General features: G+C 42.6%; 7 protein-coding genes across 7 annotated transcripts; 3 read left to right on the forward strand and 4 right to left on the reverse strand.

The window, feature by feature from the left end:
* Nucleotides 1–39: 39 nt before the first annotated feature.
* BCR41DRAFT_384045 (hypothetical protein) lies at nt 40–4,144 on the reverse strand. Its single transcript, XM_022027527.1, has 3 exons — nt 1,938–4,144; nt 1,610–1,850; nt 40–1,525 (listed from the first exon to the last, which is right to left on the reverse strand). The coding sequence occupies exons 1-3, from the start codon at nt 3,878–3,880 to the stop codon at nt 80–82; spliced, it is 3,630 nt and encodes a 1,209-aa protein (XP_021884754.1). The 5' UTR covers nt 3,881–4,144; the 3' UTR covers nt 40–79.
* Nucleotides 4,145–4,279: 135 nt separating this feature from the next.
* On the forward strand, nt 4,280–5,179 carry BCR41DRAFT_347219 (Yos1-like protein). The gene is made up of 3 exons (XM_022023058.1): nt 4,280–4,458; nt 4,655–4,750; nt 4,846–5,179. Exons 1-3 carry the CDS (start codon nt 4,368–4,370, stop codon nt 4,899–4,901), a joined length of 243 nt encoding a protein of 80 aa, XP_021884755.1. The 5' UTR covers nt 4,280–4,367; the 3' UTR covers nt 4,902–5,179.
* BCR41DRAFT_180211 (histone acetyltransferases subunit 3-domain-containing protein) lies at nt 5,067–7,009 on the reverse strand. Its single transcript, XM_022019759.1, has 5 exons — nt 6,912–7,009; nt 6,695–6,816; nt 5,961–6,602; nt 5,651–5,854; nt 5,067–5,543 (listed from the first exon to the last, which is right to left on the reverse strand). The coding sequence occupies exons 2-5, from the start codon at nt 6,752–6,754 to the stop codon at nt 5,319–5,321; spliced, it is 1,131 nt and encodes a 376-aa protein (XP_021884756.1). The 5' UTR covers nt 6,755–6,816; nt 6,912–7,009; the 3' UTR covers nt 5,067–5,318.
* On the reverse strand, nt 6,960–7,872 carry BCR41DRAFT_180298 (hypothetical protein). The gene is made up of 2 exons (XM_022019760.1): nt 7,836–7,872; nt 6,960–7,711 (listed from the first exon to the last, which is right to left on the reverse strand). The coding sequence occupies exon 2, from the start codon at nt 7,667–7,669 to the stop codon at nt 7,091–7,093; it is 579 nt and encodes a 192-aa protein (XP_021884757.1). The 5' UTR covers nt 7,670–7,711; nt 7,836–7,872; the 3' UTR covers nt 6,960–7,090.
* An 806-nt stretch (nt 7,873–8,678) lies between these two features.
* Nucleotides 8,679–10,786, forward strand: BCR41DRAFT_347223 (hypothetical protein; the record flags this gene model as incomplete). Its single annotated transcript, XM_022023059.1, has 6 exons — nt 8,679–8,806; nt 8,901–9,125; nt 9,241–9,368; nt 9,448–10,156; nt 10,262–10,359; nt 10,465–10,786. Coding segments are annotated over 6 exons (1,496 nt in total), but the record flags the coding sequence as incomplete, so codon positions are not given.
* Nucleotides 10,371–14,285, reverse strand: BCR41DRAFT_180314 (trypsin-like cysteine/serine peptidase domain-containing protein). The gene is made up of 12 exons (XM_022019761.1): nt 13,965–14,285; nt 13,646–13,708; nt 13,485–13,518; nt 13,082–13,157; nt 12,952–13,005; nt 12,370–12,859; nt 12,047–12,264; nt 11,828–11,946; nt 11,599–11,729; nt 11,284–11,510; nt 11,007–11,207; nt 10,371–10,894 (listed from the first exon to the last, which is right to left on the reverse strand). The coding sequence occupies exons 1-12, from the start codon at nt 14,054–14,056 to the stop codon at nt 10,869–10,871; spliced, it is 1,731 nt and encodes a 576-aa protein (XP_021884759.1). The 5' UTR covers nt 14,057–14,285; the 3' UTR covers nt 10,371–10,868.
* Nucleotides 14,286–16,044: 1,759 nt separating this feature from the next.
* Nucleotides 16,045–18,183, forward strand: BCR41DRAFT_376770 (glycoside hydrolase superfamily; the record flags this gene model as incomplete). The annotated part of the gene is made up of 5 exons (XM_022027068.1): nt 16,045–16,302; nt 16,412–16,607; nt 16,746–17,212; nt 17,303–17,387; nt 17,510–18,183. The coding sequence occupies 5 exons, from the start codon at nt 16,045–16,047 to the stop codon at nt 18,181–18,183; spliced, it is 1,680 nt and encodes a 559-aa protein (XP_021884760.1).
* Between the last annotated feature and the right edge of the window lie 50 nt (nt 18,184–18,233).

Genomic DNA, 18,233 nt, shown 5'->3' on the forward strand with positions numbered 1-18,233 from the left:
CCTTTTTCTCTTGCATGCTTGATATTGCTTTTATATTTCAGCATCTTTTTTTTTTAATATTATTGTAATATATTCTTTTTTACGCCTTCGTCTGTGACCCTGTAGTAGACTGTTGATTCTGGTTTGAGAGGTTGCCATGATGGTATTGTGGATCAGGGTATTGCGTGGGAGGATGAGGAGGATAATAAATAGTCGGTTGGTAGTAATAGTAATTGTTATAGTCCTCTGGTGTCATCATCATTAGCTCTCCACCAAGTCCTGGAACTGCGATGGACGCCGCTGCAGTAGCGCCATTGATAGTGGTCGGAACTGAGTCAGTAGTCGGAACACCCTCAAAATACATAGGGGCCATATATGACTGACTATGCATGGGCATGCCCATTGGCATTCCTACTGGCATTCCAACTGGCATTCCTACTGGTACAGGTACTGGCATATTCATCGATGCAACAGAGCCCGAGTCTCCATTGGGCATGTTAACAGGAGGATAGTAGTAGTAGTACATTGGCTGTGTCATTTGCTGAGGATCATAATAATATCCATCGTCATATCCATCGCCGTATCCATCGACATATCCATCGTCATAATAAGCTTCATCATCAATAACCTCAGCCGGCACATCCTGTTCAACAGAAGCAAAGGCTTTTCCGGAAGGCTTGAAAGGGGCAGCATGGATGGCGGTCTTGAGAGATTTTGAGCTGCCAGAGGCTGTTGACTCTTTAGATGCAGTAGCTCCAGCTTCGCTAGCCTTCTTCTTATCCTCCAATTTGCCATTAGAATTAGTGCTGTCCTTTTCCTCCTGGCGACTTCCAATATACCTTTTGGACACATTTACATTGTTAGTCCTTGGCCGGTCCCGTGTAGCGCTTTCAATCTTCTCAGTGTCTTCCCTAAGTTCCTCAGTCTCTTGCGTTGTTGGTTGAGATTGTTGTTGCAAATTCTGATGAGAACGGTGATTGTTTATGGAATGCCCTGAATGGAACTGCCCACGACCGCGTCCGCGACTTGAAAAGTTGCCGGGAATGAACGGAGATCGGGAGCCAGAGGACTGAATTGCAGGTTGATTCTGGGGTATTGGCTGACGGTATTTTGAGCTAGTAGGAGGAGATGACATTTCAGCTGCCTTGTCATTTGCGTCGGTATCAGTGATGGCGGTGGAGTCTATAATGTCATTATCCTGAGTATTTTCCTGGCTCTTGACAGAATCATCTTTGCTGGCATCATTTGAAGCAGTTGTTGGGTTCGTTACAGAAGCCTTGGTTGATTTGGGAAGTGCGGATTGCAACAAACGTGAGGCGCGTCTCAGGTCTTGGGCCGATGAGCGAGGACGATCTGTTTTACTGGACGATGAAGCTAATCCTGATTCGGGAGCAGTCTCTTCCTGCAAATGACCTCCTCCACTCTCTGCAACCTTGACGCTAGTACTTTCAGTGGTTTTGGAGGCAGGCTTAGAATTGGATGTATCACCTTTAGATGCATCAATTTTACCGGCAGCAGATGACTCTGGATTATTTTGAGTAAAGGGCTATAGGAAATGTAGAAGATAATCAGCGGCGAAATTAAAAAAACCTCATATTAACCAGCTCATAAATACAGTTGACTTTTTTACCTTAGCATTCATGGAACGAGGTCGAGCATCGTTCTTTTGGTGGCGATGATTCTTTTCCTGTACCTTCATCAATTGGTCGTAACCATCGTGGCTCCATCGGTCAGATTTTGTTTTCGCTGAATTGATCCCTTTATCATCAGCGTTTTGTGGGTGTTGATTCTTCTCCGCGGAGGTAAGGGGCTCATCCCTAACATCAGCTCTAGTTGGACCTTGAGGCATGCCTCCTCGTCCAATTCCTCCTCTATTAAACAGAAAATCTATGTGAGTAAATGACCTAGTACTGTTCAAAACAAGTCCCTGCAACACTTCAAAGAAACACCATTAATACCTTCCCATGAAACGACCTCTAAAGCCACCGCGGTCACCAAAATTCTTTAACCCTGCACCCCTGTATCGATCATCATGGCCCCAGAACTCCCCAAGATGAGGGACGAATCTTGGATCTTCCGCCAACTTTTTGCGATATTCAACCCGTGCTTCTGCTGCAGCTCTTCCGCCACGGCCACGTGACAGAGGCTTTCCCAGATGCGCAGAGGATTTGCTATGCTGCTGAGCCTCTTGATGAGCTTCCTGTGTATCCCAACCCGATTTTTCTGCTGAACCCCAAGCCTCAGGTGCAGGTGGTTCACCCCAACTATCCCCTGACACTGTTGGCGCAGGGCCCCAACCATCCGTGGTAGAGGACGAGGATGATGGAGCCTCCGAGGAACCCTGGACCTGTGTTGCAGGAGAATCGCCCCAGCCGCTTGTTGACGCTTGTGGTGCAGATCCCCGACCATCCTTGGTGGAGGATGATGAACCTTTCGATGAGTCACCCCAACTGCTCGCTGGTGCTGATGGCGCGGATCCCCAACTATCCTTAGAAGGTGAGGATGATGAAGCCTTTGGGGGACGCTGCACCTGCCTTGCTGATGAATCGCCCCGATTATCCGCTGACACTGGTGACGCGGATCCCCAGTTATCCTTGGTAGAGGACGATGAAGCCTTCGAAGGGTGACCCCAGCCACTCTTTGATACTGATGACGTGTGTCCCCTACTATCCTTGGCGGAAGCTGAGGATGAGAGAGCTTTTGAAGAACCCCAAGCCTTGGGCGTAGGCGAGTCACCCCAACCACCTTTTGATGATGGTGTTGATCCCCAACTATCTACTGGTGCTGAGGGTGCGGGTCCCCAACTGTCTACTGGTGCTGAAGGTGCGGGCCCCCAACTGTCTACTGGTGCTGAAGGCGCGGATCCCCAGCCGTCCACCGATGATGATCCAGTTCCTTGATCATCCTTGGCAGAGGATGAGGACGAAGGGGTAGTTAATTTAGACGAGGCTGGGGCTCCTTGTTTGGGGGGCCGTTTATTCACCTTTGTTGACACATTAGAGCCATGTTGATGAAACTGAGGAGGGCTGTTGCTGTTGGGTGGATGATGATTAGCTCTATCAGTTCCAGTTTTTTCATTCTGTGATGTGATTTCCTTATCACCTGTGCCAGTGGACTGACTAGCTTTTTGATCCTGTTTCGCCTTTCTATTGCGCTTTTTCTTGGTGGAGGACGTCAAGTTGGAGGCAGCTGGCGAAGGAGAATGCGTGGGCGAGGCTGGCGTAGATTCTCTATTATGGTTAGGAGGCTGGGATGGGCGACCTTCTTGCGACACTGCACGACCGCAGCTTTGTTGGTTTTGGTGCTTACGAGGCGGTAGCGCTTTATTGTTTGGAGTTGAAGAAGAATCGTCTTTTCGTTCCAGTGACAGCTTTTCGAGCGCCAATTTTTTGATCTGCAGATCTGCCTCCTCCTCAGTGTCTGGATCATCGCTCTCAGAGTTACTAGACGCATGCCCATGATCGCCATCTTCATCCGAGCTACTCACTGCCAACTCAACTACCTCCTCACCGGACGATCGGTGTGGGCCGCGACGTGCCACCAATTTTTTGGAACGACCAGACTTTTTCTTGTTGGTTCGCTTTGATGGCTCTAATACGGCAGAAGTGGAGGCTGCAGTCGAGGTTGCGGTTGGGGTTGCGGTTGGGTCTGCAACATTGGATCCCTCAATACTAGTAGTGTCGGTAGTGATGCTATTGTTGGTGTCGGGATTCGTCTGGTTTGTACATTGAGCAGAGAGAGTATCCTTGGGCATGTTACGATGGTTATGCTTGTCTTTTGTGTCTTCAGTTTCATGGTCCACAGAATTTACGCGCTTGTTATCCGACGTGACCAACATGGAAGAGGCAGTGGTGATGGGATCTTCGGCACTTGCAGGAATGGATGTTTGCTGAGTTTGCATTGTGGTAATCAGTTACAATTACTAATTTCTTATTTTGAAGTTTTTTTTTTTTCTTTTTTCCCTTTTTTTGTTTTTTTGTGTGTTTTTGTCCTTTTGGTCGATGAAAGATCAGCTGTCAAAAAAAATAAATAAATAAATAAAACAGACCAAAAATAATCAGGACAGGTATGGGAAGGAAAGGATTAAATATTACAATGCTATGCGAAAAGGAAAAGGTAAAAAGAGGACGCAATGCAAATGAGAGAAAAGTTTGCTTTGATGTGTATTTTTTGTGTTTTATATGTCCCCTATCGTTGAGATTGGAGGTCATCAATTGTGATATCCCTTCGACGACGTTCTTTTTGCTCAGCAGATTTACGTCACGAGACAGATTTTTGCATGGCAAACATTCATCAATTCATTCTTTCTTGAAATTTCTCTCTCATCTTGGCCCTGTTAAAACCTGCAAAAACTATTCATTTGAACGTCAGTAATAACCTTCAGCGTCATGGCCCTTGGAATCTTCGGTCTCCTGGAGATCATGCTGCTCTTCGTCAATGCAGTCGCCATCTTGAACGAAGAACGCTTTCTTGCACGGAGTATGTCTTCTTTATCCTATTTGCCCTAGTGGTAGTGGTATTTTGTATCTGTCACGCCAAAACCTCTTCTTTGGACTTAATGCTTCTGAGGATATTGATGTAGCCTATTCACCCAACGATCTCGTCCCCAGAAAATACTTTTTTTTTCCTTTCTTTTTTGGTAACCTATAATTGATAACATGCTCCATTTCCATAGTTGGTTGGGCCCGCCAAGCGGTGGATCCATACGCCCAAGAATCTGTCAAGGCCAGACTTGTCAACTTGATCTCTGCAGTTCGAACATTGATGAGAAGTAGGTTTTTTTTTTTTAAAAAAAAAAAAAAAAAAACTTTGATAAATAATCTAACGCTTGGCATAAAACGTCTCCGATGTCCTTTTTTTGACTAGTTCCACTTATTGGCCTTAATATTATTGCAATCCTTTATCTTGTCATCCTCGGATAATAACATGCATGTGGTATCATCACAAAGACACGTGTGTCGGCAAATAGAGGTTGTCATGGTAAATGGGTAATGGCAAAAATCAGCAGTTTTTAACGATCCTCTCTGGCACTGCTATACTTGGTACATATACTCGGTTTCTTTTTCTGATCCAACTATCAACTGCCATTTATCATACCCAACTTCGTCTACATTCTATCGCTACTAAATCAACCACCCCTTTATCATCTAGATTTTTGTCATTACCTCCTTCCATTCTCATTAAAGTGACTGTTGCAATCAATAAAATGTTATTGTACATGATAAATTACGCGGCGAGCGACAAAATTGGGATTGGGGTAAACTGTAAAAGTAATGAGGGACATAGAGTGTGTAGGAGAGCAGTCGCAAAAATAATCTACACCTTGCTGGTCCTCTCTTCTAAGGAAGTCCATTGAGCTGTCGATAGGTTTGAGGAGTGCTTGATGCTGGTTTAGGTTCTAACTCTTCAGGGTAAATAGTTTTTGTTGGTATAGTATAATTTTCAGCGGGAAAAATTGGTCCAACACCTTGGACGAATCGTCTTCGCCTGTCCATTGCACTAAGAGCGTTTTCAGAGAGTGACTTGGGTGTCGACGTCTTTTTCTTCTTTGACTTTGTCATACGCTGAATAGACATCCCATAAGAATAAAAAAAGAGGAGGGTTAACCAGGTTAAGTCAAAAACACAAAAATGTCTACGGAAATATCTTACACTCAATATGAGATACTTACGAATCTCTTAAGATATCCTTGCTCAACCTGTTTATCTAAATCATCCAATATAGTGTTGTATTCTTGATATGCAAGATGGTTGTTCACAAGACCAAGCAATCGTTGTTTCCTGCTCTTGTTCACTTTCATCACCTCTCGCAACTCTCTCTGAAGAGATCTAAGTGTGATGCTGATCTCATCATCCTCCCGAGCATCCCAGTCAATCTAGATAAAAAATCTCCATGCTTGATTAACAGCTTGCCAATTTTCATACATTTAAAAAAAATAAAATAAAAAATAAAAGATTCGCAGTCATTTTGGTCATCCATACCTCTTCATTCCCCAAAAGTCCAATGTAACGAAGTTCTCGCTTGATCCTCTCCTCAAGATCCGCATAATTCTTTGCTGTTGATTGACTCCCTGGCTGCGCTGGTGTGGGTGATGCCGTTTCGAAAAGTTGATCATCATCTTGCTTCACCTCCTTAGGATCGACCAGATCTTCCGCAATAAGTGAGCATATTATTCTCTCCGTCAATGGTCCACAGGATACTTCATCCTGATCAATATTTTCATCCGTCAACTCAAATGGCTGATTGTACACTGTGTTCCGTGAAGCAATATCCTTGGCCATATCGACTGAACTACGCCGTGACTCAAATCCGTCGTAAGGCAGGTGTGCTCTATCTTCCTCAGCCCAAACGTCAAGATAATGCTTTCCAAGTGGTGGGATTAAAAGCGGTGTCACTTGGTCACCTTCTTCCTCTAGAAGTGTCCGATCAGCTTCTGTAAAAGGTCGGAAATATGGCTCCATTGAGGCCCAGAATGTTTGAATGGGCACCTGATTAGCGACCTTGACTTTTGAAAAGTCTTCCTGGACTTCTTGTGATTTTGGTTTCTGAGTTTTTTCTGTTTGATGTTCTGAATTTTTTTTCTTCTTTTGATGTGATGAATGATCCTTATCTCCTGTTCGGCTCTAAATAAGAATGATGTTAAAATTCGTCAAGTTTAAGCCGTAATGATGCAGGTTAAAAGTGAAAACATAAACCAACAATTATCGATATGTACCTGAGCCCCCTTTGGTGTACCGTGTCGATTAGAGTTGAGTTTGACAGGCTGGGGTGACATGCTTCGCCCTGTTTTGGTAAGTAAGTAATCTTCGCTCCTCTTCGATTTTGGATGAACCACAACTACGATTCGCATAGAAATGATCCTTTTATATAAGCAAATCCAAAGACTAGAAAACTAATAATCGAACTATGCAATATAAGTCGCAGTGATATACCTCGGTCATCTTCTGAGCATTCGCTTTCCTCGTCTAAAAGCTTCCGCTTTTTTTTCCCGTCCTGTGAGATTCTATCCAGTGACGTGTGTTAACTCTATGTTAGTTGGATTTTGAGTTGCTTTCAAATAACGTGATAAGCTCAAGTTCATTTGCGTTGAACAACGAGCCATCAAGGGAACTTACGATGGTGTCCCTGATCTAATTTTGATGGTTGTAGGTGTCGAAGCTGAACTTTGTTCATCGTCTGTCTTTGAACTCTCGGCTGCATCAGAACGTTTCAACTTTAATGTCACGACGCCCAGTTTGACAAGTGCAGGGTTACTGCTTCCACCGCCTTGTGCAAGCGACCCAGATGATCCTCCTGCCCTAGAACTGTTGAAGGATGAGGGTGACGATGTATTGGGCGACGCACTCGTACGTCCTGCTGCTGTTCCGGATAATCCATTGCTTGTCGTAGATGAGGAATTGAAGTTTACGTTTGATGTTGAGCTGGAAGTTGGAGCCGAGACTACTGAAGGATCTTTGGACAGAAGACCAGCACCCCCGTCCAACCTAGAAAGTTCCCCTGAATACTTCTCAAGCCGCCCTGCAGCCCTATCTGATAAGTGTAAAAGTTCCTGCTGAAGGGCTGCAAGCTCCTGATAAGATGGTACAGCTGGTATGGATGGTGATGCTGAAGACGTATTCGATGATCGGCTAAGGAAATTACGGAACGTGAGAGCGCTGAGGTCAAAACTGGGCGAAGCAGACGAGTCCATCGTCAAGGGTGTCTTGAAGAGCAAAAGAAATTAATTAAGTGACTGCAAGCAATCAAGATATCCAAGTCAGTACCAAAACATAAAGTGGAACCATGGATGACTGAATGATGAATAAATACTGATTGCAATATGCGATCACTGAATTTCATGCACGATATATTGTTACCTTATGACGTGACGTTGAACCATCCAACAATGACAGAATAGATTTCGCGCTTTTTTCTTTTTTAGAGTTAATGACAATGAATAAAGTTGAATCTGATGAAGAGAAATAATGGTGGTTCAAGAGAGGATGATGGAAGATGGAAATACTTGGAAAGCTTGATGTCGTTCACTGCTCAGAATAACGATTTGAGTGACTGATGAAGTGAGTGGATGCGGGAGCAGCACAATCTTGGCCCAAAAACAAAGGGGTCAGCTGATTTACTTTTTACAGCAGGTGCACTTTTGCTGTGACCTAGACTAATTTCTGTAGATCTGCTTTGCCTTTCCCTATGCGGAAGTCGCGTTATACTCGCATCAATCGCAAAAGAGCCCATTCTCCTCCATACGTCCATCATCTCGTTATTATTCTGTCTAGGCAATTCAACGACCTCTTTCCTCCTCTTCAGCTCTCTTTACCTCTAGTTGTTGTAGCAAAAATGGTGAGAGGAAGCTTTCGGAAGGCTGTCCAAGATCATTGATATCGACCGTGCTTCAGGCCTGCTCGAGTAGGGTACGTGCAGGTGCAGTATTGCGTTTGACATTGAATCCATCGCGGGCCCTCTCTGCAAGGCACATGTGCTTGCAAGGAATCCTTTGTTTTTCATGACCAGGACATGCGCAAGATAGAAGAGCGGCGTTGTCTAAATCTACAGTAATAGAATACTCTCTCCCTGCCGTAGAAAATGATTTGATGTCACACACATACTCTGTTGTGGGGCACAATCACTCTGTAAATACTGGCTGTAAAAAGCAATAAATCAGCTGACCCCTTTTGTTCTTGGGTTGATAATTCAGCTGAAAGACGGGATGAAAGAAGGTGATCTGTTGTTAATCAGCTTTCTCGCCATGACGCTTAACCCAGAATTACTGAATAGGATTACTCGGTGGGAGCAGGAATACGTCAAAGGAAACAAAAAACCCATTCTCGACAGGGTAAATCTCTTGCATTCTACAGCGCTCCGTCCTCGTAAAACAACGATACTAGAGGCTAATTTGTGCACAATTCTTTTTACAATGTTTTTTCCAGGAATACCCCCCTATTCGACCTCGAAGAGACATCGTATTCTCTGTAGAACCGCAGCCAGATAAGCTCGCTACCGCTACGACAGTGAAGAGCGAAATGGCTGAGAACAAAGTGAAAAACAGGAATGCAGGTGAAGCATCTTCAAGGACATCAAAAATAACAGAAAATACAGTTAAGAATGCCTTACAACACGTGGATCCCGCGGGCGCCAATGCCGAAAAAGAAAAGGTACTAAGATAGAAATGGAAAAAAGAAGAGAAAAAAAGTAAATAAGTGTTGGACTAGATCATTTTAATTGATTGAAAACCTCTTGATCCTCACAAAATGTTATGATTTTTGATAGGGAAACGAGTTTTTCAAAAAAGGCGATTTCCGGAAGGCTGTTGAGCATTATTCGGCCAGCATGGCACTTGATCCATTTAACGCCGTCCTTCCAATCAATAGAGCCATGGCGTTACTGAAGCTCAAAAGGCATGACTTTGCGTTTGATGCTACCAATTTACAGAATGATTCTTCCTTCTTAACGCTACATGTCCTTGCTTTCCACTAGATTTGCAGAGGCCGAAAACGACTGCTCTTTAGGCTTAAAACTAGACAACAAAAATGTGAAAGCGTTGTGGAGAAGAGGCATTGCTCGACAATCGCTTGGAAAGTTAGATGATGCGCGCAAGGACTTTGAGGATGCGCTCAAGATTGATCCAACCAACAAATCAGTCCAAGATGAGCTGGCTAAGTTACGACAACAGAGATCAGCTATACCAAATGTCTCTACCACAAAATCAAAGCCTGATTCGGTGACATTGCCTTCAGCCACAGCCACATTCACAAAGCGTGTATCAATTAGGGATGTAGGGAACGCAGAACAATCAAAACTTTTCAAAGAGACAACGCAAAGGCGTGTTACAACAGCTACCGCACCCGCCTCTATCATTGCTACTACCGAATCAGTGACGCTAAAGTCTATAGTGCCTGCTGAAGCTGTGGTAGCTGCACCATCTACGCGTCCAGCAAAAGCGTCAACCACAACACCACAAGCTAAGAAGGCATATACGCAAACTTTAGGGCCAACAGCATCAATTTCAGACCCACCCAAGCCTTTGGTTGAGCCTGCTAATATCTCAGCTCCTCCAAAAGTGATCAAGATGCCTAGCTATAGCGATCTCTCCATTAAGATGGCACCACCAACAAATAGCATGGAGTTTCAGCGCGATTGGAGAAGCTACAGCAGAAATAATGACATGCTCTATCTTTACCTCAAGGTAAGCTCGTCAATGGACCAATCCTATCAATTGCGTTGTACCCCAAATGGAATGCTGGGATATACCTCTGGAGCTGAATGCTTATTTATTTGTTTTATTTATAAGCTTATCCCTGTGGACACACTGCCACAACTTTTCAAAAGCTCATTCGAATCAGATCACTTATCATCTATCCTGACTGTCCTTAATAAGTATTACACTCTGTAAGTATATAGGAATCAGTATTGCAATATATGAATTTCAACAGGCGAACGATAAAGTAGCAAAAAAATAAAAAAATAACACGCATTCGCTACTTTATCTTTTAGTTATGAAAGTCCTGAGCTTATATACAACACCTTATCGAGCCTTGTAAAGGTTGACCGGTTTTCAATATCCCTGTTGTTTATGTCCGATGTACCTGATAAGAAGTATTTACGGGACATTTTCAACCAACTGCATGCCTATGTAGGACGGAGCGACTCTGTCTTTACAAAAAAAGACTTATCATCTCTTTCTGCGAAATATAGGATTTAACTTAATAAAACGAAACAGATAAGCAAATAAGAACAGCGTGAGAAGAAAAAAAAGAGAAAAGATAATATGCGATCTCTCGTCAGCTAGCGTCAACCCCTAAAAAACCGTTCCCAGCAATAGCTACTTATAACTAAGTAATGAACTTATTAAAATTTTTTATTTGGCTGTACAAGACTAGATGATTGATAATTTTATTCTACAACTTGCTGGGAACTTGATGTACTAGAAAAAAAAAAAAAAAAAAAAAAAAAAGAGAGAAAAAATCAGATGAACGATAATGATACGAACAAAGTGAAATTAGAAGTCTTAATAAAAAAATGAAAATTAGCCTTGCCTTTCTCAAGTGCTTCCCAGACTGGAGCAACTCCGCGTAGACACCATATATCATCGACTCTTATAGGAGGAGTATTCAAGTGATCCAACCATTTGCGATCCTCGTCTGCCAAGTAGGAGTTTATGGGGGTGGTGATTGCCTCTACCGGTATAGCAAAGTTAAGATGCGTAATTGTCCTGCCCGTTGACGTCTTTCCATTGCCTAAAAACAGGGTTGAAGCACTTAATGAATAAATTTAACAAGTTAGAAAATAATAATAACAACAATAACAACATACCTGTGACAAGGCCAACAAAAGAGCCGTCGGCATTGACAAGGACGCCGCCACTATTGCCACGATGGACTGGCGCACTACTGAGTAGCATGACGGGCTGTTTGTTATGAGTAATAACCTTGCTGCAAATTCCAGAGGTTACTAGCGGTAGGATACCAGATGATGGCCCAAAGATTCCATGCCCGATCGCAAACAGCGGCGTTCCTTTGACGATTGGCTTGGCTCTCGATCTAGGTTGACAGATAATATATCCTCATTAGATGGAAAATAAAGAATTCAAAAAACATATATATATATATATATATATATATATCATACATATCATCTTTGCTCCGTAAAGGTAGAAAGGGTAGGAAACCATTCAGGACGCAGGTCTCAGGGATTTTGATCAATGCCACGTCCCAACATGACTCGGAAACAAATATCAACTCACAGTCGTCCACCCATTGCTAGTATTATAAATGAATCAAGGATTGCATGTCAGGGAGCAAATATGGGATATGTCATCGTGAAACTACGTACAAAGAAAAAAAAAAGAAAACGCAACCTGTTGCTGTGGTGAATCAATTCTGACGCGAAGTGATACTCCATTTCTCAAATTGGGCCACGTTCGATTACTGATATTATCCAGAAATGAAGTAAACACATGTGCATTGGTAAGAATATCTGCGAAACAGTCAGCGAATCAGAATGAAAAGTGTTAACGGTCCGCAATTATTCGGTTGATACTCAGCAAGCGACCGAATTATACTCCAACAAAACTTACGCCCCTGCTTGGAAATGATGACGCCAGAAGCCCACGTCTGACCAACTTGAACCATCACAACTGCTTGGCGGGCATACACCAGCGAGCCTGAGTTCAGAGCTGCGATATGGTCTGGGAGAAGGGACTGTTTGGGTATCGTGAGGAAGGGCGAGATTGCTGAGATGATGCATGCTGCTGGAATGACAAGACTGATGTCCACTGGCTCACCATCCGTCCTCCTACGAAATTAATGAAGAAAAAAAAAATGTCATGAAACAAGTCAAACAAAAAAAAAAAAAAAAAAAAAAAAAGAAACAATACAGAAAAAGGCACATCTTTCATACCTGATGGGAAGCATACTCAAACCCGCTAGCTCTCCAGTCTCATCCCAGCTGACAGCTCCACCCTCCATTCCAGGTAAAAACTTGGCATCCGTTAGAATCAGGGAATTGGCTTGTTGATCTGCTCTGCGGGCGGCACGATAAGGATGAATAATATTGGCAACAACACCTTGGCTGATGTTGTTAATGAGGACTGATGGTGCAATCAGTCCAAAACCTGAACCATGAAGTGTCAATTTCTTCCCGATAGATGGAATGGACAAATGATAGGGATGTTGCTCACTTAACGCGGGTCGTCCGTCAAGAAGTAAAGATTTCTCTGCCATGGATTTTCTTAAGCGAAGAATTGCCAAGCCTGCAATGCCCACGTTTCTGAGCGAGAATCTATGAATGGAACTCAGGTCAGTGCCAATCTGTCTCTTATTCGAATCCCAGCCAAAAGCCCACATAGAAGAATCTTGACCAGTCAATCTTCGGATCGCAGAAAGCATTCCTATGAAGGAGTAGAAAGTTAAGTAAAACAATCAAATCAAGATCGATTTGCTTCTTCCTGAATAATTGATGATCGTAATGTAATACACATGCCTTCTGCCTCCACGACAGTAATTAGGTCTGCTATGATCCATGACTCATTACCATCTAAGGAATGAAAGACATTGTATCAATAACCTGTCGTTAATGAATATAGTAAGAATAAAAAATCCATTGTGTTTACCATCATCGATGTTGCTCTCAAAGAGAACATCTACACCAGAGTTTGCGCAAAGAACCATTTCACCATAGGAAGAAAGCTATACATGAATAAAAAATAACAATATGCATGAACAGTGAGCGCTTTTTTTTTTTTTTTTTTTTTGTATTGCTTAGGTGCATGGTCCACGTAGATTAATTAAGGTCCGTGTGGAGGAAGAAAAAATATCCCTTTGAACTTTGTAAACAAGAGGGTCCGTGTGCCCCGTTAGCATGTTCATTTTGGGATGACACATTCTCCCACGACTATTCAACCCCACAAAGTCTTCAATGGACTTGTACCCCTCTTTGATCCTTCCGTTATTTTCCTAGATGACCTTGAATGGAAGGAAAAGACAATCAAGAAGAATAGAATAATCAAGACTAACCTTATCCATCAGGAACGGTCTAAGAAGACTTGCACTATTTATTCATTTAAACAAGATATTCATTCATTCATTCATAATGGTAAGTACTCAAAAATGAATCCTTGTGAAAACTCACTCAGTTGAAGTATAATGTAAACAAGGAAGCAAAACATTGCGTTTACCTTGTTACGACAAGACCCGAATTCAGGGCAACACCCGACGCAGTAAATGTGGAATACCCCGCTGTGTTGGCATTAAAGAATACAAAAATACAGAGAGAGGGAGAGAAAGGGACAAAGAAAGGGGCCATTTGATTTACCCATCATGTAATGATCGAGTTAAGGATATTCATAGTTGATAGGCATTGAAGAATCTCTGGATAGGATAAAGAGCAAGCAGAAAACAAGAACAACGACAATCAAAAAAGAAAACAACAACAATAATAATAAAAGAATAAAACAAAATATATAATAAAACTAGCCGTTTGATCAGAGTTGATATTCATTATGAAAGAAGGCCCTGCCTTCAGTCTTTGAGCCATTGTCATCTGGGCCATGACAGCGAACGCAAACAGAAGCCCAGTTCTGGATCATTGGGTATGTTATCTAGTATGCAAAGATGAATTGGTGTGTCTATTGGAGTTAAGTATAAGAAGTAGACGAGCGGTTCTAGGGTTGCCGAGCTGTTGAGATGAGATTAGTGTGGTATTCAAGTGAAGTGTAGGAAGAAAGGATGAGGCGAGTGCGTTTGTAATGACAGTGGAGTAGCCGGCAAGAAAAGGATGTGAATAAGGAGAATGCAAGGCACACGAATGAGGTCCTCGGCTCAGTTTTCTTTTGACCTCGCCCGAGTGAACAGACCCTGAGATTCATTGTGGTATGTTAAATGAGCAGTCACGTAGACATGTCTTCGTCCTATGACATGCTTCTCATGAAATAAGAAAGAAAAGAGAAAAAAGTTCATTCTTTCTTTCTTCTTTCTTTACTTTATTTCTTTAAAAGTCTTCCATTATAAGTCTATCGATTTATAAACCTATAAAATCAGTTCATTCCTACTACGACTCATTAACGGTCTGAATTCCTTTCTTTCTTTAACATACAAGCTTTGACCCGTACCCGAACAAGACTTCTATATTCATTTTATTTCATTTCATTTCATTTCATTTCATTTCATTCCATTTTAATTTCGTCTGTCAACTTACTATGGACACTGACATGACCACCTCTGGTGGATTCAACTTGCTAATTGATCTGGCACAGGTCCCTGCAGAGCTGCAACAAGGCATTACTGCTATCGCTCTTAATTGCCCTCAGAACAACATCTCGCTCTTTGAAGACGACGACCTACAGGATGTCGAGTTTCACTGGCTATTGAGGTAGAGCAACTTGGTGCCTGCATGTTTCTGAAGTTACTCTGCAACAACTGGACAATTAGAAATTAGAACTGATAGAATTGTCTCCTTGTCCCTAACTTCTACCTTCACCCTTTACCTTTTAAAAAATACCTTAATTAGGTTCGAGAAGGATCTTGGGTTATGTGAAGGTGAATGCTCTGTCATGGTCGACCCTCTTATCGATACTAGCGCTGATCAAAAACGACTTGCGATTGTGGTCAAGTACCATCGTAAAATCGAAGGTATAAAATAGTAGTCTAAACATTTTTACAGAGCCAATTGCAGAGTTTTGATCGCCCGCATTTGCCTTAATGTACCACTTGATCCGATCTTATCTCCCTTCTCTCCACACACACAAACAAACACACAATGCGTCGTTTTTATTGAAGAGTACTTAAAGTATAAGCTTCTTTGATCCTGATGACCAAAGTACAGGCTCTAATTCGATTGGTCACACAACCAACGAGCATCGCATCTAGTACATGTACATATTCACAGACGAATTTCTCATGCATTTTTATAAAAGTCAGATGGTGCACTTTTTACCTTCCTTTTTTCTTTCTCCACGCGCTCTTTTATCGATTTGAACGGGGGACGCGAAATTGGAGACAATCGATGTCCCCGGTTGGTCTACTCAAACAGAGGCGAGCCACCCTTTCTGTGTGACCATTAGTGCTCATCTTCCGCATCCATTTCTACTGGTACTAAGCTTTAAAACTAGTCTAAATAACACATACAATGACCTGACTTTCTTTTATTACTGTAATTATTTTAATTTTTTACCAGCTTTCAGATCACTTGGCCGCATTCTTGGCGCCAGTAGACAGATCCAGGGCCTTGATATAGAAAAGATTCACTCCTTATTGAACTACACTGAAAAATGCCGCTTTGAGAACCTTGCGTACGTATTATGATGAGACCTTTTTCTCGCAATGACGACAATGACGCTCATTCTTAGACTGGATCCTAATGATGGTGGATACCTTAACAGAGTTATCTGTTAGAAGCGGACAGCTGCTGTGATAGAAATCAAGTGACATGACTAGTGTAGACTAATCTGAGTCTAATTGACATATTCTTTTAAATGATCTTTTTTTTAGTATTATGATCGATTGCAGTCGGGGAGGGGTTATGAAGCAGTCCAGTGTGTTCGCTTTGATGCGTAACTGCGCGTTGATGGGCATCAACATGATGCAACTATATACTGAGGATACCTATGAGATCGAAGGGGAGACCTTCTTCGGGTACCTGCGTGGGGGGTACACAAAACTTGAACTAATTAGTATGGATGACTATGCAGATACACTGGGTATCGAACTTGTTCCTTGCATTCAGACGTTAGGCCATCTAGGACAGATTTTGCAATGGCCAAAATACCACATTTATCGCGATACCAACGAGGTCTTGTTAGCCAACTGGGACGAGACCTATAACCTCATCGAAAAGGTATTCAGCAATGTATTATTTTTATAGAATTTTTTATTTGTGATCCCCGTCTGATACCGTCTATGCATGATTTACTTAGCCTTATCTTTTTTTTTCCTTTTTGCAACAGATGATTAGAGCAATCAGCTCCCCTCTGCGTTCCAAGCGTATTCATATTGGGCTCGACGAAGCAGGTGGAGTAGGTGAAGGTCGTTATCGCCAGATTTTTGGATATGAGGAACCTACTCGTGTCTTTCTCAACCATCTAAAGCGCGTCCAAGAAATTTGCAAACGGTTGGACTTGAAACCGATGATCTGGTCTGACAGTAAGTTGCCTGCGGTTATTTTTTTTTTCTGCACATTGAATGAGTCAATTATTGCACGCTCACGAATTAACCTTAATTTTTTGTGGGTGATTCATTGATAAAAAAAAATAAAATAAAATGCAGTGCTCTTTACATTAGCCAACAAAAACAACAGTTTAGCAGGTTATTACGATGGTGGCACGCCGCAATTGGTGGATACTCTCCCTCCAGAAATTGATCTTGTTTACTGGGATTACTATCACACTGCCAGTCAATCGTATTCGACCAAAATTGAGCAGCACCGAGAGTTGGGGTGCCCAAACCCATGGGTGGCAACTGCCGCCTGGACTTGGAACCGCTTTTGGACCGCGCTTCCATTTACTTTTGCGACCATTCAGGCATCATGTCAAGCCTCGAAGAAGAATGATCATGGTGTGAAGAATATGATGATCACCATTTGGGGCGATGAAGGGCATGAGTGCGATATGTTCTCAGCTTTGCCTGCCATGTATTATTTTGCAGACCATGGATACACTCTTGAAGATGAGATTGACCTTGATCGCCTAAAGAGTTGTTTCGAAGGCGTCTGTGGAGCTAACTTTGATGATTGGGTTTATGCTAGCAAGGTACTTATTTTATCGGTCGTATATCGGACAATTACCATGAGCTCCATAGACTTTGTTCGACTAATTAGTCTTCTCCACTCTTTTTTTTAGATTGACCAGGTGATGGATTCTGACATGCCACTAACACTCAAAACACATTTTGCGCCTAATACTAGCAAGTACTTGCTCTGGGAAGGTAAATGCTACCAGATGAGACAAGTTGATCCGCAACTTATAATTTGTCCAATTAAAAAAAAAAAAAAAAAAAAAAAAAAAAAAAAAATTAACGTAGCTTCAATATCGCTCTGCACTTCTTAGACCCCTTCTTATCTCATATCTCACCTCAATATGGGCACATGGACCTGGAGACTCATTACAGCGAAGTAGCTCAGAAACTAGCCAAGGCTATGGAATTCAAAGAGGAGCATCCCCAAAACTCACGTTTGCGAATGCCCTACCTTGTGGCCACAGCCCTGAGTCTCAAATGCCATCTGCATTCACGCCTAGCTTTAGCATATCAGCTTGGACATCGACAGGAGCTCTACGAACTGACAGAGGGTCGACTGGTGGACTTACAAGTAGCTGTAGATCAGCTCTGGAAATATCACCGGTCATTGTGGCATAAAACCAATAAACCCTTTGGCTGGGAAGTTGTGGAAATGCGATATGGTGGGCTCCGTACCCGTCTCTTGACCATGCGAGATCGCATCCTCGAATATATTGAAGCTTCAGAGAATTGGCAACAGCAGCAGCAACAACAGCAGCTACAAGTGACCACAGATGTGAGCTCTGCCTCTATTGGTAGTCAGAATGGCGAAAGTAGTTGCTTGAATGGCTATATGCATCATCGACGTGATAGCTTCGGTGATAACGATGATCCTCGCCCATGTATACCTGAGTTTGAGACAGTTCGAGAGCCCATGTATGAGTATGCAGGCTGTAACTTGCTTATGGACTATGCTAGGGTTTCAACTCCTTCGCGTCCAGGTTAAATTAAAAGGTTGCTTTGCCTTTTTTTTTCGATTGATCAATAAAACAAGGC

The sequence above is a fragment of the Lobosporangium transversale genome (assembly GCF_002105155.1).
Source record: "Lobosporangium transversale strain NRRL 3116 chromosome Unknown BCR41scaffold_5, whole genome shotgun sequence".
Taxonomy (NCBI): Eukaryota; Fungi; Mortierellomycota; class Mortierellomycetes; order Mortierellales; family Mortierellaceae; genus Lobosporangium; species Lobosporangium transversale.

Excerpts from the sequence above, each read along its gene's own strand:
- BCR41DRAFT_384045 (XM_022027527.1), bottom strand. The coding sequence starts at position 3,880 with ATGCAAACTCAGCAAACATCCATTCCTGCAAGTGCCGAAGATCCCATC. Across the intron at positions 1,851-1,937 it reads AGAGGTCGTTTCATGGGAAG|AGGAGGAATTGGACGAGGAG; the intron begins GTATTAATGGTG and ends TCTGTTTAATAG. Across the intron at positions 1,526-1,609 it reads CTCGTTCCATGAATGCTAAG|CCCTTTACTCAAAATAATCC; the intron begins GTAAAAAAGTCA and ends CATTTCCTATAG.
- BCR41DRAFT_347219 (XM_022023058.1), top strand. The coding sequence starts at position 4,368 with ATGGCCCTTGGAATCTTCGGTCTCCTGGAGATCATGCTGCTCTTCGTC. Across the intron at positions 4,459-4,654 it reads AGAACGCTTTCTTGCACGGA|TTGGTTGGGCCCGCCAAGCG; the intron begins GTATGTCTTCTT and ends CCATTTCCATAG. Across the intron at positions 4,751-4,845 it reads AGTTCGAACATTGATGAGAA|TTCCACTTATTGGCCTTAAT; the intron begins GTAGGTTTTTTT and ends TTTTTTGACTAG.
- BCR41DRAFT_180211 (XM_022019759.1), bottom strand. The coding sequence starts at position 6,754 with ATGTCACCCCAGCCTGTCAAACTCAACTCTAATCGACACGGTACACCA. Across the intron at positions 6,603-6,694 it reads GTACACCAAAGGGGGCTCAG|AGCCGAACAGGAGATAAGGA; the intron begins GTACATATCGAT and ends ATTCTTATTTAG. Across the intron at positions 5,544-5,650 it reads AAGGATATCTTAAGAGATTC|CGTATGACAAAGTCAAAGAA; the intron begins GTAAGTATCTCA and ends ATGTCTATTCAG.
- BCR41DRAFT_180298 (XM_022019760.1), bottom strand. The coding sequence starts at position 7,669 with ATGGACTCGTCTGCTTCGCCCAGTTTTGACCTCAGCGCTCTCACGTTC.
- BCR41DRAFT_180314 (XM_022019761.1), bottom strand. The coding sequence starts at position 14,056 with ATGATCCAGAACTGGGCTTCTGTTTGCGTTCGCTGTCATGGCCCAGAT. Across the intron at positions 13,519-13,645 it reads TCGGGTCTTGTCGTAACAAG|TGCAAGTCTTCTTAGACCGT; the intron begins GTAAACGCAATG and ends ATGAATAAATAG. Across the intron at positions 12,265-12,369 it reads TTGAGTATGCTTCCCATCAG|GAGGACGGATGGTGAGCCAG; the intron begins GTATGAAAGATG and ends TTAATTTCGTAG.